A 26926-nucleotide genomic window follows, 5' to 3' on the forward strand; every position below is an offset into this window, starting at 1 on the left:
AAGCAATCGTCCGTCTAGAATATGCACTTTCGAAGCAGAAAAATTCAAATGCATGTATAAATTAGACCACCTTATGTGTGTTGTATTACGTTTCACGTCGGCACAGAATAGTTCTCTTAAGTGATGTAATATTTGCCTTTGAACAGCCAAAGGCCCCTCATTCCTGACTTTTCTAGAAAGTGTTAGACATAAACTCAGACCACGTCCTTGAAATCATTTGGTTCCACTACAGACAAAAGGCGGCTCCCTGACGCGCTGTCGGCGATTTAACGCTTCCCAGGATGAATTACATGCTGGGTTACAACGGCACCCGCTTCCCGTCTCTGTGCTCAGTTCTCTAACACACAAGGCTTCTGAGACACGAGATTCCTAGGGGCAGAATGGGACGGAAGCAGGGAGCAGGGACTCTCTCCCTAGGTTTTCCGGAAACAAACCCCCATTGGCTCCTCTCTACATCTGTGACTTCAGCCAGCGGACCCCACCGATCCCTCTGAGGTTCTTGTCCGTCTGGGGGGATAACAACTGCATACGTCCTGAGAGGTGAGTGAGGCGATGTGTGCAAAGCTCACGGACTCCAGCCTGGAGGGCAGTCGAAGGTCCAGGACTGGCATGAACACCTACACATGCACACACTGAACGTGAGCTGGTCGGGTTCCAAGTCAGACTCGCTGTAATATCTGAGTTCGGTCTATGGGCCGTAAGAGAAGCCTCAGGGACACACAGGGGGGCGATTCAGGTACAGGCGGCCCTGCCTCGGCCTGGTGCTCCGTACGCAGAGCTTGGGGACTTGGTGGGACAAACGTGGCACAGGCGGAAGGGACTTGAGGAGGGCAAGGGAGGTCCGTCTGGGTCCCCACCTACTGGCTGTGGAGAGACGGGAGTGTTCTCAGCCCCCAGGCCCGGCCCGGCTCCTATGGTGTCTCTGCTGTTACCCCACTCTCCGGGCATTTCTCTGAGCTGATGGGGGCGCTCAAATCACCCCTCCTCACGCTCGTCCCCACTCGCCAGGAAACCAGTCTGACACTCAGCCTGCCTAGAACAGGCACCGAGCCTTGAGTCCATACTGGACCAGGGCACGGGACTTCCCCAGGCAGATCCCGGCAGCATCACACCGTTGTGCTGTCATGAGGCCCAAAGCACGTCTGCCAAACCAGTGTCACCGAATAGCTGGCCCTGGGGCAGCAGGGGCCTCCACCAGGGCGGTTTCAGTGCCACGGAGTACTCCCCCAGATGTTTCCGTAATGCCCAGTCACGTTCATTTGGTTGCAAACTGCAGATTTGGGCTATCTCCGCTATTTGCCTTTTATTAAATCAGGAAGGTAAGGAAAGCACTGCCTTCTCCACAGGATTGTTGTTATGACCGAATGACGCAGCACGGGCACGCCTGACGCAATCCAATGTCTACAGCGGCCGTTCAAAAGCGCGGTCCCCATTATTACCATTGTGTCCCCAGACCATGCGCTCCTCCCAGCAGGGTGCCACCTCTTCTGTAAAAACCGATCCCAGGCTGAGCATCCATATGATCTCATCTACATCTTTTTTCTAACCTTTATTCATTTTTGAGAGACAGAGAGAGACAGAGCGTGAGCAGGGGAGGGGCAGAGAGAGAGGGAGACACAGAATCCGAAGCGGGCTCTGGGCTCCGAGCCGTTGGAAGAGAGCCTGACGTGGGGCTAGAACCCGCGAACCTTGAGACCATGACCTGAACCGCAGTCCAACTCTTAACCAACGGAGCCACCTTGGCGCCCCTAACCTCATCTACATCTAATCGCTCCCTGCTATGATTGTGTCAGGCTGTGTGTCTGGGGTCCCGTGCATTGGTGCAGACTCCAACAAGGGCAAAGGCTTGTCTCACGGACCTGCCTACGCCAGCAGTCGTAAGCCAGGTGTCCTCACAGACCACACATCACAGAGTGCTGGGCGGACAAGCCAGGGTGTGTGCAGCACCTCCCGGTGTGACGACTTTCTTTGGCCCCTCGTGCCCACTGTGGGTCTCACACACTTCCTCCACGGGGTCCGAGGCATTTTATCCGCTTCTGTCTTTGTGAAGTATGCTGCTTCTTTCTTTCTCTACTCCCTAACTAAGGACTTAAAAAGCTAGGTCGTGCCTCTTTCCCTCCGAATTCTGACATAGTTGGCTCTCTGTGCTGGAGTCTTATGATGCCAACCCATTTACTGGCAAATATAGAGCACTGGCATCAGCATTCTGTAGTCCAAGCGGTAAAGAGGTGCTAAAAACCTGGGTATGCATAATTGCTTATGCCAATGAGGGGTGGCCTTGACACTCAAATACGGCCCGTATGCCATCAAAGCTAGTTTTCATTTATGCACAGGGCATTCCGTCCAGCCCATGCTCAGGACGAAGCAACTCAACATTACGGTGACACACTAAAGGTTCTTGCTCATTGCATCGACCTGTGGAGTAACAGGCACATATGTGAGGCAGCCTCTACGTTCAATCCAAAGGAAACGCCTCATCAGTTAAAACAAAATGTCAAAGAAAGTGCCACTGAGACTGTCTGACTGTGATCCCCAATAGGCTAGATTATCTCTAGGGAAAATGATGGCTTCAAAGCTTTCCACACAGCTTTACAGATCATGGAAGTATCTGTCCATCGGGTCATTTTTAGTAAAATCAATTATGTCCCTAGAAATACTTACAACTGAAAACAAGATCAATCTTAGAGGAAACTGCAAAATATTCTTTCAGTTAAGCTTCTAAATTGTTGCATTCATATTAAATACATTTTGAAAAATGTCTCATTTTATATTGTTTTAACCCAATAAAACAAAAGGGGGAAGTCAGTGTGACATTGGCAAAAGAACGGACACACAGGTTGGTGGAGGAGAGTAGGAAGTGCAGAAATTGAGACCCATGAACACAGTGAACCGATCTTTGGCAAAGGAGCAAAGGCAATACAAATGGAGCAAAGACGGTCTTTCAGCAAATGGCACCGGGCCACGCAGACATTCGCGTGCCAGGACTTCACACCCATCACAAGAATGACTTTGAAATGGATCACAGACCCAAATGGAAAGTATAAACCTCTAGAAGTAACATAGGAGAAAACGTAGGGGACCCTTGATTGGGGGGATAACTATTTAAGTCCAACACCACAGGCATGTTCCATGAAAGAAAGAACCAGTCAGTTGTACTCCATCAAAACTGAAAACTTCTGCTCCGTAAAAGACACCATCAAGAGATTGAGAAGAGAAGATGTAGCGTAGGAGGAAATACTTAGGAAGGACATCTCTGATAAAGGACTGTTAGCCAAAATATACAAAGAACTCCTAAAACTCAACAAGAAACATCTTTTTTTTTTTAAAAAAAAAAAAAGAAGGGCAAAAGCTCGAAACATAAACCTCACCAAAGAAGGTAGACGAATGGCAAAGAAATATATGAAAACATGTCCCACATCATATGTCACCAGGGAAATGCAAATTAAAACAACAAGGAGGTGGGGTGCCTGGATGGCTCCGGCAATTAAGCATCCGATTTCGGCTCAGGTCATGATCTTGTGGTCTGTGGGTTTGAACCCTACATTGGATTCTGTGCTGTCATAACAGCTCAGAGTCTAGAGCCTGCTTCAGGTTCTGTGTCTTTCTCTCTCTCTCTCTCTCTCTGCCCCTCTCCCCCCTCTCAAAAAACAAACATTTAAAAAATTAAAAAACAAAACAAAACACACATTGTTAGAAAGGCTAAAATCCAGAACACTGACAACAGCAAATGTTGGTGACAATGTAGAGCCACAGGAACTCTCACTCACTGCTGGTGGGAATGCAAAGTGGTGTAGCCCCTTTGGAGAATGGCTTGACAGTCTCTTAGAAAACTAAACATACTCTTCCCCTATGATCAAGCAATCATACTTCTTAGTATTTATTCAAAGGAGTTGAAACTTACGTCCACACAACACCTGCACTTGAATGCTTACAGCAGCTTTATTCATAACAGCCAACACTTGGAGGTAACCAAGGCGCCCTACAGTACATGTGGGAGGATAAATGAACTCTGGTCCATCCAGAAAAGGAAGGGGCCAGTATTATTTAGCACTAAAAATAAAGGGGCCATCAAGCCATGAAAAGACACAGAGGAACCCTAAATACATGTCAGTAAGTGAAAAAAAAAAACTGATATCTGAAAACGATACATAATGAAAAAGTTCATCTCTATGACCTTCTGGAAAAGGCAAACTGTGGAGACGGGAAAAAGATCGGTGGTTGCCAACAGTTGAGGGGCGGGGGAATGGGGGTGGATAACAGGCAGAGCACAGAAGATTTTCAGAGCGGTGAAGATGGTCTGTATGGTACCATAATGGTTCGCATTTGTATTTATCCATTTTTCCAAACCCACAGAACATACGATGCCAAGAGTGAACCTTAACCCAAGCTATGAACTTTGGGTGACAATGATGTATCGAAATGGGTTCACCAATTGTAACAAATGAGCCTCTCCATTTGTTGGTGAGGAATGTAGATAATCGGGGAAGGATTTATGGGAATCTCTGTACTCTGCTCGATTTTGTTATAAACCTGAAGTTCTTCTAAAAAACAGCCTATTAAAAAAGGATGTGAGAATAAAAATTACATTTACATAATTTACATAGTTGCCTTATCTTGCATCATGTCTTTCTCAGACACTCAACAAATTTTAAATGGCTTTGCCTTTAAAACCCAGCATACACTTGACATTTCAAGCACAGCACCCAGAGAACTTACAAAACAAAACAAAACACCAATGCCTGTTTTCCATCCAAGACTAGTTAACTCAAAATCCCTGAGAGTCAGACCTAGACATCAGCAGTTTTTAAAGCTCCCTACACGATTGTCATGTGTACCCAGAGCACAGAACCACTGGCATAATGAAAAGCACGTAGGACGTAACTGGAGAGGAGCGACTTCAACTCTAACTCTGCAAACCAGTAGCTTTTATTTCATTGGTAAGGCCGTGTGTGCCCTCCCTTTTCAGAGCTGTCAGGGGATTGAGAGATAAGCTGTTTGAAACATTTGGCACATAGTAGATACTTTACATTGTCAAGCGTTATTAATGACAACCTCTAAGCTATGTGCAAAGTAAGCAGGGTGTTAAACGCCCAGGAAATTGTTATCATCAGTAACCCCAAACATCTAGTGTTACTGCCATCTATGGGGTTAAGCTCATTTGAGGAAATAATTTTATTTGGGATTGAACGTAAAAACCTACCGATGTATCTTATTTTTCTAGCTTCCTGTACTATTTCTTAATTACAATAAAACAGTACTTTATGAAATAAAAACTAAGAAATATTACTATTGTCTCATTGACTGTCAGGAAAAGCAATTATTTGAAAGGTAAAAATAAATAAATGAAAATGATCACAAGGAGTTTAAGAAGTATGGGGGAAAGTCAACTATGTTCTGTAAACATTTATGCATTTGTAGCTAAGAGTTTAAATAATTTTAACATGACCAAAAATACTGTACTGTGCACAAAAAGAGATCAATAGACTACTTTTATAGTTGAAGATCATGTGAAAACATTTTTCAAATATCTTCAGAGCAAAAATATTGTATGTGTAGAAATATTATATAACTTTCCATTTTCAGAAATTAGGTAGTTAGATTATTTCCGATTTGAGGCTAGTTTTATTTTTTTAAAAAATTTTCTTTTCAACGTTTATTTATTTTTGGGACAGAGAGACAGAGCATGAACAGGGGAGGGGCAGAGAGAGAGGGAGACACAGAATCGGAAACAGGCTCCAGGCTCCGAGCCATCAGCCCAGAGCCTGACGCGGGGCTCGAACTCACGGACCGCGAGATCGCGACCTGGCTGAAGTCGGACGCTTAACCGACTGCGCCACCCAGGCGCCCCGAGGCTAGTTTTAATATAGCTGCAATGAAAATTTTGGTGTAAATTGTGTGTGTGTGTGTGTGTGTACGAACTTTGAACTTTGGCTCTGTTTATGGAGTTAATTACTATTTTTTAAGACTACAGCTCTAGAATGGGCCCAAACTTTTGACCCTCTTAAGAATATTATTATATACCATAAGTAGCTTTCCAGAAAACTTACTGCACTTTGCAAATCAGTGACTCATTTATTGAGCACCGACACATTACGTAGAGTGGGTGATCCACAAAGAAGCCGGGCACTGCCTTTAACGTGAAGGGATTTACAAAGAGGTGGGGGGTGAATCGGAAACTCACGCTGACTTCTGCCTTCGTGTTTTGTGCGGAGACCCACTGCTAGACGGCACGTCTCTACACCCTCTCGAACTCACCTACCCACGTGGAAAGAGACAGCCTAGTGAAGGTTTGCTGTAAACAGCAGAGGGTCTAGATCCTGATGGAACCAACGTGATTCTCTGCAAGCAACTTTTCAGAATCAGAGCTGACTTTACATACATGGTTGGGATATTTTACGCGGAATAAATTGGTTTTAATCTTAGCACAACGCCGGAGACCAAGCCCTCACGTGCTGTGGAGAGGGTCTCTGCACACTTGGGAATCTGGAGTTCTCCTAACGGTGAATCTTGCTCCCAATTAAATCTGCCAAGACATGTGAAGGCACTTAACACTCACGTGTACACGCAGGAGGCTTCCCCGTGTTATTCCACAGTCCATCTTCCCGACATACGGCCGCTGCTTGTTGGCCTGCTTCCAGCTTAAAGCCCTCATTACATTCATAGATCACTTTACTATCCAGCGTGAACTCGTTGCCCGTAAAGGAACCATTTCCTGGGGACTCGGGGATTCCACAGGACACGGCTGGAAAGAAATGGCACAAATGGGGAGTTATTCTTACAAGACTTTATGATACTGTTTCTATTTTTATCTCTAGCACATATACAAATGGTAAGATATTTATATTTCTTTTCTTTATGTTTATTTATTTTTTCAACGTTTTTATTTATTTTTGGGACAGAGAGAGACAGAGCATGAACGGGGGAGGGGCAGAGAGGGAGGGAGACACACAGCATCGGAAACAGGCTCCAGGCTCCGAGCCATCAGCCCAGAGCCCGACGCGGGGCTCGAACTCACGGACCGCGAGATCGTGACCTGGCTGAAGTCGGACGCTTAACCGACTGCGCCACCCAGGCGCCCCGTATGTTTATTTATTTTTGAGAGACAGAGACAGAGCATGAGCAGAGGAGGGGTAGAGAGGGAGGGAGACCCAGATCCCAAAGCAGGATCCAGGATCCAGGCTCTGTCAGCACAGAGCCCGACGTGGGGCTCCGACTCACAAACTGCGAGATCATGACCTGAGCGGAAGTCGGACGCTCAACCGACTGAGCCACCCAGGTGCCCCTGAACTCTGTCATACAGTTTAAACACACTGAGATGTTTTCATCACATGGCCGGGCTCAGGATTGCGCAGTATCGTGCTTTTCACATCATTTAATATTGGAAAGAAAGGATAAAATGGTATCTTTCCCATCACAAAGTTGACCGACGCGTTGGTGCTGAGATTTCACAGGGATCAGAGCTGATCCCCAGTCTGGCCTCCCTCACCCCCCACGACTGGGTTTTCCTCGAAGCGCCATCAAGTTCTGATGAGAGGCAAATCACTTAGCCGACATCCTCCATGCGTCCACAACCACAGTATCTGTTATCTTATGAATTATCTGTCAGAAAACAGGGCCTGAGGAACCGAAATACTGGAGGAGAAAGGGAGATTGCCTTGAGCAGAACAGCTCAGTCCTCCAGGCGCTAAGAAGGTCCGCTTTCGGTATAAGGCCGGCAAGAAAGCAGTACGAAGGAAGCAGGCATTTTTTTTTAATGTTTCTTTATTTTTGAGAGAGACAGAGACAGAGAGAGAGGGAGACCCAGAATCCGAAGCAGGCTCTAGGCTCTGAGCTGTCAGCACAGAGCCTGACGCGGGGCTCGAACTCACGAACTGTGAGATCGTGACCCGAGCCGAAGTCGGACACCTAACCGACTGAACCACCCAGGCGCCCAAGGAACAGACATTTTTTTTTTCAATATATGAAATTTATTGTCAAAATGGTTTCCATACAACACCCAGTGCTCATCCCAAAAGGTGCCCTCCCCAATACCCATCACCCACCCTCCTCCCTCCCACCCCACATCAACCCTCAGTTTGTTCTCAGTTTTTAAGAGTCTCGCATGCTTTGGCTCTCTCCCACTCTAACCTCTTTTTTTTTTCTTCCCCTCCCCCATGGGTTTCCGTCAAGTTTCTCAGGATCCACATAAGAGTGAAAACATATGGTATCTGTCTTTCTCTGTATGGCTTATTTCACTTAGCATCACACTCTCCAGAGGAACAGACATTTTTTAACAAACAAGAAAGATGAAGAGAGTGTTTAGTACAAATATTTCCTTCTTCAATTTACTAGCTTTGATCCAGACTCATCTACTACGAGACAGAAACCAACCAAACAGACAAAAAACACCTCTCATGTGAAATGACTGTAAGTTACAACAAGGGCACAAAGTAGGAAAGCAGGACAGAGGGATCAACAGTAATTCCCAAGGATCTACACCCAATTCGGGTGCATTTGTCAAAGAAACGTTTTGCAATAACTACAGTAACGGCCTTCCTTCACTCGGTCAATATTTAAGGTATTATTCACCTCATGGGTTTTAAATTGGGGTAGTTTAAAAATTTTCCCACATTGATTCCAATGAGAAACTACGTGTAGCATGTTAGAGCTGGAAAGACAGACTGAAAGAGCTTACATAAACTTATCAATTTACGGATGAGGAAAACTGAGGGTCAGAAAGGTAAAAGGACTTGCCTAGGCTATCAGAGAGACTGTGTGAAACCTTAGGCCACAGAGCAGACTGGTGACACCCAGCTGACACCACCTTCTGTTCCACGAGAGCCCCAGGGAGGAGCACGCTGAGCTACACTGGTTCTGAGTCTTTTCGTTGTCATTTTGTTCTTTTCTCCTTAGCACAATTCGTGAATAAATGCGATGGAAAATGGTCAGAGAAGGTAACACATTTTTTAATGTAGTGGGTGATAAAAATCAAATTTATGGGAAGTCCAAGCACTCAAATTTCTCTTGTGCTTAATTTTATAATCTGCTATTTCAACATCTATCTATATGAAAAATACATATGAAAAAAATTACATGATATACATATGAAGCATACTATAGTAAAGATTTGCAGTAGCCAGGGGATAAAAAAATCTTAGACATATAGACATCATTTTTTTTTACAGGGGAAACTTTATTTTTTTTAATTTTTTATATTAAACATAATTTATTGTCAAATTGGTTTCCATACAACACCCAGTGCTCATCCCAACAGGTGCCCTCCTCACTGCCCATCACCCACTTTCCCCTCTCCCCCACCCCCCATCAACCCCAGTTTGTTCTCAGTATTTAAGAGTCTCTTATGGTTTGCCTCCCTCCCTCTCTGTTTGTAACTCCCCCCCACCCCTCCTCCCTGGTCTTCTAAGTTTCTCAGGATCCACATAAGAGTGAAAACATATGGTATCTGTCTTTCTCTTATTTCCCGAAGCATAATACCCTCCAGTTCCATCCACGTTGCTGCAAATGGCAGGATTTCATTCTTTCTCACTGCCAAGTAGTATTCCATTGTATATATAAACCACAATTTCTTTATCCATTCATCAGTTGATGGACATTTAGGCTGTTTCCACAATTTGGCTATTGTTGAGAGTGCTGCTATAAACATTGGGGTACAAGTGCCCCTGTGCATCAGCACTCCTGTATCCCTTGGGGAAATTCCTAGCAGTGCTACTGCTGGGTCATAGGGCACAGTCGCTCTGGAAAACAGTGTGGAGGTTCCTCTAAAAACATACAGACATCAGTTTGAACAAAGCATTCCAAATAACATCTGGCTTTCCAAAGCCATTGCTTTACTGAGGCAATGTATCCATCATCTGCAAAATGTTCATCTTAATTTCTTGAAGGCAGTGAATGCCCCTTGTGACTGGATCTCTCAGGGTCAACAATCTGTTTCCTCACCAGTTCCTCTCAGGAGTCACTCAAGTAATCATTGGCTCATTCTCACAAACCTTAATGTCCCTGCCGCGAGCTGAAGCGTGCCCAGGGCCCAGTCCCCTTCTGGCTCTCATTTGGGATGAGAAGCCAATGAAATGACATTTCTCTGGCAGATGAAATGAGAAAGAGGACATTATACAAACACCCGAGAAACCCTACCTTCAAGGGATTCGTACCCCGGAGGCCCAAACAGAAAAGGTATCTAACTACCTATGTTAAATCTGGAAGCTTATTTCACGCATGAACCCTGATACTGGGGATTTCACAAGACCCACTTTTTGTCATCTGATCAGCCACTGGGAATCTGTTTTTGGCTTGGAGCTTTCGGTTTTAACAACTCTGTAGAGTGTCTTAACAGCAGGTTGTTTGGCGGGGCTTAAAATAAAGGTTGGCGATCAATCAGCCACGAAATTCTAACACTTCTGATTCGATGAAGGTTGGTGATACCCTTACAGACTCCCTTAAAAGGGAGACTCCTGCTAATGTCTAGTATGGGGTCATCTATTCATTCCTTCCAAAGTTTTTGCATGATTACTATGTGACAGATATTGTTTCGATCACTTTTTAAATGTTAAGGAGTAAAATGTATGTGACTTTCAAAATATTCATTATGTTCTTCCTTTTATTATAGCTGAAGGGAATACACTGTCTTAGTATTTTTTCATTGTACTAATATAGCATTATATTTCCCAACAATCTAGGCAAATGAGCACATACTCAGCCCATAAACGTATCTTCTGTGGAAGAGCACAGACTTTAAAGTCAGACTTCTCGATCAGTTCTTGTCCCTGACATTTGTCAGCTCTAGGATTTCAGGTCAGTGACAATGAATGTCTGGTTTGCAGGTTAATAATGGCCACCTCAAAGGCAATTGTAAGGAGTCAACGAAATAATGTACACAGAACAAAGAGCACTAGCTTGATACAACGTAAGTATTCAATACTCGAGAAAACATTGTGGGGCCCCTGGGTGGCTCAGCTAGTCAAGGTCTGACTCCTGATCTCAGCTCAGGTCATGATCTCACATTCATGGGATTGAGCCTCACAGCACTCTCTGCACTGAGAGTGGGGAGCCTGCTTGGGATTCTCTCTCTCTCCCTCTCTCTCTGCCCCTCTTCCACTCTCTCTCTCCGTCTTCAAAATAAATTTTAAAAAGTGACTTGCAAAGACAGCAAAGAGGAAACCGGTAGTAAATCAGCTTCTTTCTACTACATGTCTCAGGAGATATTTAACATTTTGGTTTCGAATATATAAATGGAAGGGCTGCTGTGCCCAGTGTCATATTCTTTTACGAATCAAACCCTTCATGGGATTTTTTTCTTTACGTATTTAAGACCAAACAGTAGTTGTCATTCCTGTCTTTGGAGGTTTAACACCTCTCTGATTTTTTTTCCCATTTTCCATTTCCCATGATTGCTTGCTATAACTGACAATCCCTCCTTTTCTTTCTGCTACCCATCGAATTTCAACTCTGTACAATTTGCGTTCCTTTGTTTTTTTTCTTTCTCCATTTTTTTTTTCTTCCCTTCAAAGAGTTCTTGGGCTGTGACTCTCACCTTAGGCTTGTGATCCTCATATCTTGACAGCCACTCAGTCCACGTGGTGTTGTCACCTGCTGTCCAGCTGAACGATGCCCACATCTCAAGCTTAATGTGTATAAACCCTGAGGTTGTCATCAGACCTTCACCGTAGCTACTACCCTCACAGACTTTCTCCCAGTAAGTCCAGTTAGAATTTTCCATTCACTTCTTGTTTACATGGCCCAGATTTGGTTGGTGACCACGCGGTGCCTGCTTATTTGAACATTTGCTTCACACTCTACTGGTATCCTAGCTCACACACCCAGTATCTCAAAATAGAACGTCTACCTTTTCATTATCTGTTGGGAGGGTTTTTTTTTTTGTTTTTTTTGTTTTTTTGTTTTTTACCTTTTCATTATCTGAACCCTACTCATAAGTCTAAGGCAAGCCCAGAGAGAGATCAATCACCCAGTAAAGCCTGGAACGAAAATAGTATCCTGCAGTAGGGATGCCTATGGACTGGTTAAAGTAAGAGGTATATTTAAGTAATAAGGTCTGAAACGGGACATGAAGGCAGTCTGATAGGTACCAAGTTTATAACCAAAGACCAAGTTGGACATCAGCAGTATAAACAAAAGAACTGCATATAAGCTTAGGAACTGGAAGAATGGAGAGCCCATGAAATGCTCTGCAAAGAATGGGATGTGCTAAGAGGTACAGAAGAAGACTTGCTTTGCAAGAGAGCAATGCCAATCCTTCACACATTCTGCCGAAGGCATAATGAAGAACAAGGCAGCCACACAGCCAATGCCTCGAATGACTGTGGATTTCCGCGGGGTCATAAGTATACAATGTAAGCATGGAAGAATTTTCTATTAATTAAAATGTGTGTATGTGTGTGTAACTTTAAATACATACACATATAAATATTAATTACGGATTGTAATAGAATATCCCAATTGCCATCTAGAATTTGGTTCTGCTCTGTAATATCAGGGCTTGCATTTGTTTTGCGTTAATAATCATGTTGGGCCAAGTAACAGTGAATTTGTTACAGTCTAATAAAAGTATCAGAGACCGATAGTACAGAAATCACGTCACTTATTATTCACTACAGAACTATTAGATAAAAGCCTTCGAACACTATTTTTGCTGACTACAGAATTCTGGGCGGTATTCTTTTCAGCCCTTTGAAACATGCTGTTCTACTTCCTTCTACCCACCAGGGTTTCTGATGAGAAATCTACCACCACTTGAATCCTTATCTTCCGGTAGGTGATCCATTGTTTCTGCTTGGCTACTTTCAAGATTTGTTTTCTCTGCCTTTACTCTCAGACGTTCAACTATGGTGTGCTTTGGTGTGCATTTCTTTGGGTTTCTGGTAATTAGGGTTCACTTAGCATTTTTACATATTTTGCCAAACTTGGGAGGCTTTCAGCCAGATCTCCTTAAGCACTTTTTCAGCCTCTCCCATCTTTCTGCTCATCTTCTGGGACCCTGAGGACACACGTGTCAGGTCATGTTGCAATCCCATGGTCTCCGAGGCTCAGTTTACTTCTTTGTAAGCATATTTTCTCTCTGTTTTTCAAAGTGGCTACTTTTTATCATTCTATCTTCAATTCAGAGGAGAGAGGTCCTTTCCCATCATCTCCTTTCCGCTGTTGAGTCCATCTACTGAGTTCCTTTGTTTGTTCGTTTCAGTTATTGTATTTTTTAGTTCTAATCATTCCATTTGGTTATTCTTTGCATCTTCTATTTCTTTGCTGGGCCTTCCTATTTTTTTTAACTGTTTATTATCAAATGCATATATCATATGCATAATATAATAAAATGCTCATATGCATTTTAATTGTTGGTGATGGCTGCTTTAGAATCTTAGAGCATTCTAGCAACCGTGTCATCTAGACATTGGCTTCTGTTGATTGTCTCATCTCATTTAGGTTGATATCTTCCCATTTCTTGGTATGACAGGTGATATGGCATTAACACCTGGACATTTTGGGCATTATGTCCTAAGACTGGCTCTGTTTTCCTAAGGCTTACCTAACATCACTCTAGTAAGCAAAGGGAGGCCCCACCTCCTCACCTCCAGGTGGAGGTGGAATTCTGGGTTAGTGGGGTCCTTGCTGGGCGAGGTGGAGATTCCAGCTGGCCTGCAAGTCCCCACTAGTGCCTCGCTGGCCAGGACAGGAGGAGGTGTTTCTTATGGATCCTCCTGTGGCCTCCACTGACATGGAGAGGAATGGCTTTGTCACAGTTGAGGAATGGTGACATTTCTGACTCTCGAATATGTGTCCTCTGATACCATCCCAGCAAGGGGGTTGGTTAGGGGAAGATCATCACCACCACCTGGAGTGAGGTCCAATTTCCTACCTGGTGTCACTGATGTTTCTTCCAAGGCCTCCTTGGACACCACCCCGTAGGGGAGAGTTGGGCCACCTTAGACAGCCTGGAAAAGATCTCCACTCGGTCTTTGCAATCAGTGGTTGGGTATCACCACAGGTTTTCCCATAAGGTTTAGATGAAGAATGATTGTTGACTAAATATTTCCTTTCTTGTCTGGGCCGTCCCTTCTCTGTTATTTTGGCAGGGAGAACAGACTTTTCTTGGTGGTGGTTGTTGTTGTTATTATTGTTATTATTATTATTGTTAGTTTGCCTGTGCCCATTGGTATTTCAAGATAACCAGTTTCCTCTTCATGCAGTGAGGAGTTTGAGGCAGTAAAGAGAGCCTAAGAATCTCACCACTGGGTCATTCCTTCCATTCTGAGGTCCTAAGTCATTCTACCATCTTCTCTGTATCTTACAGAGTTCTCTTATAATTGTTTTTTATATAATTTTCAGGGATTTTAGTTGTGCTTAGGACGGAAAATAGAAGAAAGAACATCTACTTCATCTTCCTAGAGTGAAAGCTGGAATATCTTCTAAACAATCTTGTTCTGGGGCGCCTGGGGGCTCAGTGGGTTAAGTGTCTGACTTCGGCTCAGGTCATTATCTCTCGGTTCATGAGTTCAAGCCCCTCATCAGGCTCTGTGCTGACAGCTCAGAGCCTGGAGCCCGCTTCAGATTCTGTGTCTCCCTCTCTCTCAGCCCCTCCCCTGCTCATGCTCTGTGTCTCAAAAATAAACAAATATTAACAAACAATAAAGACAACAACAAAAACAACAATCTTGTTCTGAGGCTGAACAAGAAAGGGCTCTGTGATAGACTGGTGATGTCTGCCATGGCAAAAAAGTTAAGAATCCTGCAGACCACAGACCCTGCAAATCTGACCACTTCAGCACTCGTTGTCTGTCCCACCCACATGCCTACCTCTTACCTGAATAGTGCCCATACACCCTCTTCCTAAAGGTGTAAAAATTCTTCAAGTGCAGAATATCCATACATGTTTTTCACCCTTCCCACTGCCTTGAATATCAGAGCTCTCAATAAATATATGTTAACTTTGTTTATTTATTTATGGGAAATGGAAAAAAAATATTATACTACCAAAGGTGTAACTTGAAAGTTTTCCAAAAATTACCAGGGCCCTGAATTTCAGTATGTGGATTTACTAAGTTTACAATTTGAACCACCAGTAAGAAAGTTTTCACTTTAGTTTAAGTACTATATTTTAATTCTCAATATTTTAACTGAACACGATTTTGATAAAAATTATAGATTTTAAAATCTAACATCTGTAACTATACATGAAATATTATATAGGTATTTTTGTGATTTTCAAGGATTTGCAGAGTTTTAACTATGATTTTCTCTAGAATCATTGATAGAGATACTTATAATGGAGTTATATTTGGATGAAGAATTATCCGATGATTTCTATGTGTTTTCCTAAAGACCAGAGAACTAAACTTGTATGCATGCCGTAATAACATATCTAGTTTTTCAGACACATAGTCATATAAATTATATCTGTAAAATTCTAAATCCTTAATTTTGTTAAAGTTCTAAATAAACGCAGTCCTGTTTTGCAATGAATTTCAGGTTATTCCAAATGGCCATTTTGTTAGTGACAAGTGTTACATATTCTCTCCAGAAGAAATGTCCCACAATTTGATAGTATTTAACTTTATCTAACTTGAACATTACTGTATTTCTGTGAGGTAGATAAGACAAATGTAATAGTTCTTAATTTATTTTGTGTACTGGCGAAGGGATAGGGTTTTTGGAGAAACAGATTTGGGGATCGGTAATGGTGCCCCTTTACACATTTGGTGGAGGGGGTAATTTTGATTCTGTTCAAATGGATCTATAGAACTATCTGACATTGTTCAATTGGAGCATTGGACACATCTCTAACACATATTTCATACATCCTGCCAATCAAAGAATAAGAACAACTTGTTCCTTCACTCACTTGACAATATTTTCCACCACGTGCCAGAATGGGTATGAAGCACAGTCCAAACGGTAATGAATAAAACTGAGCTTTTCCTTTCCCTCTTGAACCTTACAGTTTACTAGGCAGGTTCTAGTAGTACTGGATGAGACAAATAGGCTTAGAAACAAATCTACGTCATGGATTGTAAAAGCTGTCCTTAGTGTCACAAAGAGACAGAACAAGGTGCTGAAAGAAAGAACAAATGAGGAATGTTACTTAAATGAAGACAGAAAGGCTTCAGTCAAGCCTTCAGTATTGAAGCCCCAGGCCTCAAGTCCTGGAAAGCACCTTTATGCGGAGAAGGAGGCCCCGCCTGAGGCAGGAAAACACTGATCAAATGTCACTGTGACTGTGAAGGGTGAGCCACCTAAAGTAAAGATTGAGAGATCATTAGAGGAGGTGTTATTCAGAACTGTGGCAAAGAGTCTGCATTTTATGTCGCAGACTTCAGAACTCCTTCAGAGGATTTCAAATGGGCAGTCACACAAACTCATCTGTGTTTCTCTGGTGAGGTCATTCCAACCACTGCCTGCAGGATGGATTGCGAAATGGACACAGTGAAGCTGGTGCAGGAAGGCCATTCTGGAGGTCCCTGGGAGAGGCGAAGGGATTGGAAGGGGGCACAAAGAGGTCAGAAAGGTTCGGAACAAGTGGCCCCAAAAGGTGTCACTGTGGCATGTGGATACGTTGAGCTGAAGGCAATCAAGGCCCTGTAGGCTCAAGAGAAGCATCTCACCTTCCCTTCACTACCTAGAAGAATTTAAACTGGGGGTCTTTCCCAGAATGACAGTTTTTACCAGACATGAATTTTATCTAGGTGACTAACCCATCCATACGGCAAGGCCAAGATCTAACTACCAAACATCCGCTCTTGTACTTATTGACCTGGAAATTGCCCTCCTCCCACCTGAAGCCCCAGGGCCCCAGCCCATTCCTTAGCTCAGGATGGCATGGGCACCATGTTACCTTTCTGTCTTTGACCCTCATGTATGTGGGGTCCTTGTATGTATGAAATGAGATTTGATTTGTTTTCCCTGTTCATCTGTCTCATGCCAATTCAATTTTTAGATCAGCTACAGGAACTGTGAAGAGCAGAGGAAATTTTCTCCCTCCCACCCCAACAAAGTGAATGGACTGGGACACACTCAGAAGCTAGAATCAGCAGGGCTTGATGGTTGCAGGCAGAGACTCAGGTAGGGGCAAGAAAGAGAAGTCCGTTAAGCAACCGGCTGCACTAGAGTCTCATTTTCTGAGACAGGATAAAGAGTCCTGTCTTGGCGTTGAGACCCAGAGGTGCAAAAAATGTTTCAGTGGGGCAGTTGGCCTGGACTACCTCTGGAGTTCAGAAGAAAGAGTGGGGGACAAGCATAGAGAAAGAGGTATTTCTAGTATCTATTGGCTCTCTCCATAACATACCCCCTGAATCACTCTAGACTCAGTTCTGTCCATAGTCTGCATGGCTAGACTATAAACTGAACATGGTATCCTATAATGTATAAGCAACTTTTAAGGAATAACAAATTCTTCCACTCAGTCTTTCTGGTGAAAAGACTTATCACTGTTTATGTATTGATTCATAATTTATTAAAACATGTGCCATGGAAATAATTTGTTGGAAGAATAAAACATATCAGCACATTACAGATGCAGACTTTCTAAAAGAAGACACAGATAGCTTTCCTCAGGTATCTGGGGAATTGATTTCTCCCATAACGATATCTTCATAAATTTATACATTAGGTTCTACCTTAAAGCTTTATAAGTTTGATTAAAATTACATATATTTTAAATTATATATTCTTTTCCCATGAGTTATTTAATTTGAATGATAAAATTATCATGTAATTTGGGGAAGGCAAAAGGTATTATTCCCATTGTATAGATAACGGTTCTAAACTCAAAGTTAAGCAACTGTACATAACCCTGGTAGTTAGTGGGAAAATGACACCAGATAGGTAAATAAATGCCTCATCTTGCCTGAAAAAGAGCCAAGGAGCCCTTAATTATCCCATGACTAGTTGGCATTCCAATATAACTTGTAACTGGAATTTTCAAAAGGACTTCTTTTGTTACATCGGAAAAGATAGATTTCAGGTTGCCCACCATGTCAGTGTCCTTCCCAATATGATATCAACGGAAATAAATGCAAAGAAGAATTCAGAAGGACAGAATAATATTGAATGAATGTTATGATTCTTTCTAAAACAAGAGTTTCCTGCTAGTAATTTAATTCTATTTCAAATAGTGGAAAATATCCTTGAGTTGTATGGACACAAAATTCCTATTTTTTCCCTCATTCTTTGAGCAGAACCTTAGCTACACAGTTGAAATTAAAACAGAGTGAATTGATCATTTAAAGTCATTTTCTTCCTGAATGTCATAGGTGTTTAGCACAACTGACCAGAGTCCTACTTTTCCTTTACAAGAAGATCCCTTAAGAAATGAAACCTAACGTGACATCTAAACCCAGAACGTGTTGTAGGAGAAATGCTCCCTGCAGAGATGCAAGGTTGGAGCGATGGTGTCCCCAGTTATATTAGTGCTTTAAGTGGCTATTACTTTCTGCTCTGAAATCCGTTGCATTTGGCAAATACTTTACGGGTTATTCTGTCTTGGCTTAAGAACCCTCACCTGGAAACGAAGGCTCTCGAGGTCATGTCTGTGGTCTCGTCTCTAAAAGTCTGTAATTCTATTCCAAAGCTTCCTCAGCGCATTCGAGAGAAATGTCCCTGCCACTTCATCCACCTCCTCCTGCTACCTACACTGTTGTATGGTGTCTCTTCCCAAATTACCACACCATAAATATGGAAGATGAGAGTAAAGGTGCGACTCTAACTCCCTCTCACAGGCGCACCGAGGAATCTGGCCGGGAGGACTCCAAGCAGGGTAGAGCAGAACGCGTGTCCTCTGACTCCCGACCCTCCACTACTTTATTTTTAAGAACTCAACATACAATTATTTTGTTTAGCAAAGAATTGAAAACACGGTTAAGTGTCTGCGTGGCTGTTAATAGTTTCTGTAATCTTGTACTGGGGTCCAGTTCTCCACCTGAGGTGGTCAAGCATCTCACCAGGTTTCCCGTGAGTAAACTTGAATTTGCTGTTTGGCCACAATCCTCAACCTACGGACATTCCGATCATCACTCAAGCAAACGCGTGATGACTTTTTCATGACAGGCTTGATGAGGACCACCAGTAGAAAATGCCATTACGTTACAGCTCGAGAGTGCGTCTTTGTGATAAACCCACGACTACCCCAGCAATGTCTTCAGGACCTCCCACATGACTCACACCAGCCAGAGACAGGGTTGGATTTAATGAGTGAGCCTTGTGTGGCTTTGTTGTTGGATGAGAGGACGTCACATCCTCAGCTATATGAATTTACAGGCACAAATGCTGCAAGCTGGCCAACAAGCATTTTGAATTTGATTAACAGAGATTTATGTAATCTTCTCTTTCTCCATAACTTGTTCCATCCAGCCAGGGACTCTAAGTAGTGATATAGGTGATGCACAAAATGAATGAATTAATTCACATTTAAAACAATATATAACAAGGGGTAAAATATGGTTCAAGAGTTTCTGTATCAAAAAGTATGCATCAGCATTGCCAATATCTTCTAAATTAACTGTCACCACCATTTGCAGTGTGTTGAAAAATGTAACACAATGACTGTAAGTGATTGTAGGGAGAGGACAGCACTCTTCCACTATTAACTTCTATTTCAGGCAATAAGCCCAGGAAAACCATTCAGTGCAACCTGAGCATTGCTAGGTGTGAGGCCATATTTTTTGGAACCCAAAGCAAATCTAGGTATCCTGTGTCACGTGAGCTGTGCCTTTGTTTCACGCCCAACATCCAAATGTGAGCACTGGTGTGGGAAAATTATCACAAGTGCACATACATGTGAGAATTAAAGGTCTGTGTAATGATCATATTGATTTCTCTTTAAAAATCTACAGGAAAAAGGATGGAATATTTGAAAAACACATGGATTCAGAGATGGAGAAGTCTGAGTTGGTTTTTTATTTGTTTATGACTCAGAAAATTGGGGGCTCCTGGGTGGCTCAGTCGGTTCAGGGTCCGAGTTTGGCTCAGGTCATGATCTCACGGTTCGTGATTTTGAGCCCTGCGTTGGGCTCTGTGCTGACAGCGGCTGGAACCTGCTTTGGATTCTGTGTCTCCCTCTCTCTCTGCCCCTCCCCTGTTCACACACTCTCTCTCTCAAAAATAAACATTAAAAAAATTTAGGAAACTTACTTAATTTATATAAGCTTTTTTGATTCCTTATCTGTGAAATAAGAATCATCCTATGTCCTCATCAGGGTGACCTCGGCAGGACATACAATCAAATGCACATAGCAAAACACTGGGAGCACATTAGACTCTAAGCAAATGGTAAGTTTCATTAGTTTAAATCTTTCTTCAGATTTAACATAAAGGAAAGCCTTCTTCAACTCTTTAGAGTTGATGAAAAATGAAATAGGCGTGGAAGAATGTTTCCTGCCATCATGGGTATGGAGGAAACATGTGATGATTAATCTCTCACACCCCGTGTGCCCCCACCAACAGAGATTAGGCGGTACTTGGCTGAAAGCGGCCACGTAAGAGCTACCAGTGTCTCCTCAAGAGCCAAAGCAGGGTTCAGGCTCAGGAGAACTAGTCGACGTCCAGATACACTAAAAGCACTGGGCCAGGACATGCTTGATCACGGGCACAGAGAGATGGTAGAGACAGACCATATTACGGAGAAATCTCTAACTTCAAACAACATCATCTCCTTTATTAGTATAATATCTGGCATCATCCACTCCTGAGGACCCGAACAGAACAAAATGGCAGTGGAAGGGTGAATCTGCTCATTTTGTCTGAGCCGGAACATCCCCCTTTTGCCCTTGGAGAGGGGCTCTCCTGGTTCTTGGGCCTTTGGATTCTGTCTGGGAGTTAACCACCACTGACCCCACTCCGGTCGGCACTGGATTCCTGGTTCTTGGGCCTTTGGACTTGGAATGAATTACACAAGTTTTCTTGCTTCTCCAGCTTCCAAACAGCAGATCCTGGGGTTCTTTGCCTCCATAATCGTGTGAGCCAATTCCTCTAATGAATCCCCTGTTATCAACATACGTCCTGTTGGCTCTGCTCCCCTAGAGAACCCTGATACAAGCACTAATGGAAGCGAGCATTGGACACGTTGTGCAAGTTGCCCAGATGAGTAGAACTAGCAAACGGCTGTGTCAGAGCTGGGATCTCAGAGTAGCTGATGCCAGGGTATGCCCCTCAGTTGCTGTCCTATTGTCTCCAAGGTGCCACCTGCTATATTTCACCACATTCATATTTTCTATTTCCAATGTCCAACCACCAGCAATGAAGAAACACACGCATCAATAGGTTAGAAATACACTTTCAAAATATAATTCTGAACATATAAAGATCATGTTAAATGTGAGCATTGATGGTAATATTTCTGGATCTATTTATTATTATTATTATTATTATTATTATTATTAAACTCTCCTTATCTTCCCTGATTTCCCAAGTACTTCTCAGAATAACCAGATACTAAGCAATACCCACCCGATGCTTAGCCAGCACCCAATATATCATTGATATCATGCTGAAGGCTGAGATAGAAAATAATGGTAAGAAAAACAAAGAAAAGAATGGTAAGAGAGGAGGTAAGAATACCTGAATGACCACTAGGCCATGGGATCTAATATGTCATACTGTCTTCATTCATTCACTGTGGGCAGGGGTGATGTCCGATGCTCAAAAGACAGACAGCATGCACTAGCATCAAAAATGTCCTTCTGTTTGTTTTGAGGGACAAAGAAAAGTGTTTCTGAAAATGAGGGCAGACAGAGGGAAGTAATGACTTGTATTTGCAGACCTTAAAAGCAAACAGATGGACAATGAAATAAAAAAAAAAAAAAAGGCAACTCTGAAGTGGAAAATGCAAGATAACAGGACTCAGCTGAGAAGTATTTTCAGCTATTCTAAACCTCTTGAAAATATGTAGTACCTCATGGCGCAAGGAAGAAAGAAAGAAAAAAAAACCCACTAATTTGAAACAAACAAAAAAGCTGTGGAAGGAAGGCGACCCAGCAGGTCACATACAAATGGCTAATTACAGGGAAAAGTTCTGACTCGGCAAGGAAGGGGGGTGTAGGGGCAAACCCGTGACTTCAGCAAGGTTGTGGGAAAGTAACTGACTTGTGCCCATCTGTTTCTAGAAAGTTGTAGGAAGGCACAAGTGCAAATGTTAAAAACGAAACAAAACAAAACAAAACAAAAATGGGGGTCATTTCTTAGGAATATAAAACAAAGTTTCGTTCAATACAAAGCAAGCATCTGGAGAGAGAAAGCTGGAGGAAAGTAAGGCACCATTCAGGGGTGTTATGGACCAAATCGGAGCCACTCGTTCACTGCCACTGTGCCACAGAGTTCAGTCTCTCATGTTTGCAAGTGACCTTAATGGGCATTCCATCTGGCATCAGAGGAACGCACTCAAGGACCCAATGCACTTCACTGAGGGCTGGTTTTCATGGGAACCGGCATTTTGGGGGCCATGTTTATTGAATGTGGTAAGTGGGAGGATGTCATGAGATCGTGCTCTAACACTAATCAGTGCAGACGTACATGCTGTTCTGATCACAGAAAATTCACTTTACCTATGTCAGCCTGAGATTCACCACCTGCCAAATAGGACTAGTAAAACGTCCTCCTGGCCATTGGGTGAGGTTAGTTAGGGAACATTTAGGGGGGCTGCATGTGAACCAATCAACACTGGTCAGTCACCCTCTTTTTTTTACAAGTGAAGAAATGGAGTAGCAGAGAGAGACCAGGTTGCCTAGTGAAAGACACAGATGATTAAAGGTGTCTCTAGCAAAACAAATGCTGTGGGTACAAATTTTTGCCTACATTTTTTCTAAAAACCACTGACCTATAAAATAACACCAGCATTCTCCACAGAGCTAGAACAAACAATCCCAAAATTTGTATGGACCTAGAAAAGACCCTGAATAGCCAAAGCAATCTTGAGAAAGAAAACCAAAGCAGGAGGCATCACAGTCCCAGACTTCAAGCTATATTACAAAGCTGTCATACCATCAAGACAGTATGGTACTGGCACAAAAACAGACATATAGACCAATGGAACAGAACAGAGAACACAGAAATGGACCCACAAATGTATGGCCAACTAATCTTTGACAAAGCAGAAAAGAATATACGATGGAATAAAGACAGTCTCTTCAGCAAGCGACATGCAGAAGAATGAACCTGGACCACTTTCTTACACCATCCACAAAAATAAATCAAAATGGATGAAAGACCTCAATGGAAGACAGGAAGCCATCAAAATCCTCGAGGAGAAAGCAGGCAAAAACCTCTTTGATCTTGGCCGCAGCAACTTCTTACTCGACACATCTCCAGAGGCAAGGGAAACAAAAGCAAAAATGAACTACTGGGACCTCATCAAAATAAAAAGCTTCTGCACAGCGAAGGAAACAATCAGCAAAACTAAAAGGCAACTGACAGAAGAGGTATTTGCAAATGGCATATCAGATAAAGGGTTAGTATCCAAAATCTATAAAGAACTTATCAAACTCAACACCCAAAGAACAAATAATCCAGTGAAGAAATGGGCAAAAGACATAAATAGACACTTCTCCAAAGAAGACATTCAGATGGCCAATTGACACATGAAAATATGCTCAACATCACTCATTATCAGGCAAATACAAATCAAAACCACAAGGATATACCACCTCACACCTGTCAGAATGGCTAACATTAACAACTCAAGCAACAACAGATGTTGGCAAGGATGAAGAGAAAGAGGATCTTTTGCACCGTGGGTGGGAATGCAAGCTGGTGCAGCCACTCTGGAAAACAGTATGGAGGTTCCTCAAAAAACTAAAAATAGAACTACCCTACGACCCAGCAATTGCACTACTAGGCATTTATCCACGGGACACAGGTGTGCTGTTTCGAAGGGACACGTGCACCCCCATGTTTATAGCAGCACTATCAACAATAGCCAAAGTATGGAAAGAGCCCAGATGTCCATTGATGAATGAATGGATAAAGAAGATGTGGTATATATATACAATGGAGTATTACCCGGCAATCAAAAAGAATGAAATCTTGTCATTTGCAACTACATGGATGGAACTAGAGGGTATTATGCTAAGCAAAATTAGTCAGAGAAAGACATATATCATGACCTCACTCATGTAAGGAATTTAAGATACAAAAGAGATGAACAGAAGGGAAGGGAAGCAAAAATAATATAAAAACAGGAAGGGGGACAAAACATAATAGACTCTTAAATATGGAGAACAAAGAGTCACTGGAGGGGCTATGGGAAGAAGGAGGGTCTAAATGGGGAAGGGGAACTAAGGAATCTACTCCTGAAATCCCTGTTGCACTATATGCTAACTTAGGTGTAAACTTAAAAAATAAAATAAAAAATAAATAAATAAAATAAAATAAAATAAAATAAAATAAAATAAAATAAAATAAAATAAAAACTGCTGACCTAAAATTTTGGCTATGTTTTATTTTTTAAAAATCAAAAACACAGAAAATGAAGAAGAAATATACACAGGATATAAGTAGGGAAGGCTGTTAGGAGTGTCAGTGCTCAGAGCAAATGTCAGCCTTGATTTCCCACAGTTGGAAATTCAAAACCATCCCATGTTTCTGCAGGAAAAGCCCGGCTGGTTCTTTCCGAAAACCTAAGTACAGGGGCGCCTGGGTGGCTCCATCGGTTAAGCGTCCGACTCTTGATTTCAGCTCAGGTCATGATTTCACCAGTCGTGAGTTCAAGCCCCACGTCGGGTTCTGTGGTAACAGTGTGGAATTTCTTAGAATTTTCTACCCCCTCCATCTCTCTCTGCACCTCCCCTGCTTACATTCTATCTCTCAAAAAAATAAATGAACTTAAAAAAAAAAAGAAAACATAAGTACAATTTCTTAGAAATACCCAACATGAATTTAAGGAACTGCTAACTCAAACTCTCAATACGGTAGGAACTAATGACAAATTAGTGACTTCATCTCAGAATCAAGGACCAGAAAACTTTTCTTCTTGCCTTCTTTTCTTTCTTTTATGCCCAGGATATATGCATGTAGAAGGGCAAAAGTGAGAGAACAAAACCTGAAACACACAACTCTATTGTATCCATGCTACAAAACATTACTATAAGTGTCTTCTCATGCTTTTTTTCTCCACTGACTTACGCTAATGTTTTATTTAATGGTAAAGTAAATAACTCAATGTGGTGAAGGCCAGAAGAATTTCCCTAGCACATCTAAAGAGGTAACAGATCTAGAATTCCCATGTCATAAACCAAGCATATAATGTGTGTAACATTTCATGGAAAAAAAAAACAAAAAGAAAATATAGACACATAGATACATGGATATAAGTGATACAGAGACAAAGATGATAGATAGACTGACATACAGAGAGCCAGCCTACAAAACATCCCATAAGGGTTTTCTCAAAATATGAAAGGAAAAATAGGTAGGAGTTAACTAAAACTCATCAACAATCACGAATATCAATAAAGCTGAAAAGCCAGATTCCTTGGTAATAGTAGGAAAGCAGTAGACATAATAAAATTTGAGTCTGAAGGTCCCTCCTAAAGGAAAATGCATGAAGATTATAGTTTCTATGGGTTTAGAGGGTATCGTCGCTACCTAGCCAAATTGTTTCTCCTAACACTATATGAACTGTGGGAACATTGGCAAATTACTAATCAGCAATTTAAATTAAAATTTAATAACACTGTGCAGACTTTCTAACCATATTCTTGAAGGCTGATTACTGAAACTGCCCATAGGTGATGCCAAGAAGCATTGGAGTGTAGAAAACTGCCTCTTTTTTCCAAGGGCTTCTGGTTACAGCTCTCCCGTACAATTCTTGGTGCTTTACCTTTTCATTAACGACACAACCATGACGGGTAATGAAACGAAGCATCCTAATATTTAGCACCTAGCCATTAATTAAAAATTGGAATTTGAATATATTCAAATGAACAACTCCATGACACTCTAGACTTGCGGTTCATTTGAACCTTGCTCACAGGGAGAATGAGGTGACACATAAGAAGATATAATCAATCAGTGACAAATACAAAATTTACATTCAGTTATTGCTGACTTTTCCATAGGGAATTGAACAGACTAAGCAGCCAGTGCAAAGTCATTCTGAAAGAAGGTGGGGTATAAACGAATCAACTAAATGTATAAAGTGAATTCTGGGGGCACTGTAATCCTTGACTACTCATGTCTCTCTCCTGTTCTTTTGTCTTAATTTCTGTAGAGGTTCAAATAAAAATATCCAAGAATATAATAGCTTTAGTAAAACAATAATCATTGGTTTTTCAAAAATAGGACACAGTGATATCGGTCAAACAGTTCTGTAGACTTCATATGGATGGAAATCTGATCATAATTCCAGCAAAGTCCTTTGACATCAGTTTCACAGATAAAGAGGAAGATATTACCACTCTGATAACTGCATGGTAATGGAGGCTCCAGAGAGAACAGAAAACTGAACTGCACAATCGGAAACTCATATTTAAGTTTATTTCCTCCAAATTCCTCTGGCATCACAAATGCATGGGATGAAGAGTCAGTTGAGGTGAAATCATTACCTTCAATTTCTGCTGTCAGCCTCAGTAGGAGATTCTATTTTGGATGAGTTGAGGGTGTCATTAGTTACTAACAAAGAGGTATAGACCAACAAAAATCCACAAAGGTTTTCAGAGGTTGACTAATTTACCCCATCCCCTTCAATCTCTTGTCTCTGGCTCACCATGGGCCCAATGGTAAGTCTGGTGCCTGACACAGAAAGAGCTCCGTAAAATTCATCCAAGGAATGAACGGACTCTGTCCTCTAGGAGATGTTCTCAAGTAGTTAGTCAGCAAACAAGGCACACGGCAACAGTATTTCCCTTTCTCGAACACATATAAGAAGGAAGCTATGATTGTCTTTCTCTCATCTGCAAGTCTGTCCACAAGTCTGTCCAAATTATTGCCCAATTCC

The 26926-nt window shown here is 42.2% G+C and overlaps 1 protein-coding gene across 1 annotated transcript in view; it reads right to left on the reverse strand.

The window, feature by feature from the left end:
• Window positions 1–26926, reverse strand: part of CSMD1 (CUB and Sushi multiple domains 1) — a 398630-nt gene that overhangs the window by 91045 nt on the left and 280659 nt on the right. The window contains exon 38 of the mRNA XM_032593032.1: window positions 6557–6742. Within this exon, the coding sequence (XP_032448923.1) occupies window positions 6557–6742 (186 nt within the window). The remainder of the gene's footprint in view (window positions 1–6556; window positions 6743–26926) is intronic.

Source organism: Lynx canadensis, chromosome B1 (genome assembly GCF_007474595.2).
Source record: "Lynx canadensis isolate LIC74 chromosome B1, mLynCan4.pri.v2, whole genome shotgun sequence".
NCBI lineage: Eukaryota > Metazoa > Chordata > Mammalia > Carnivora > Felidae > Lynx > Lynx canadensis.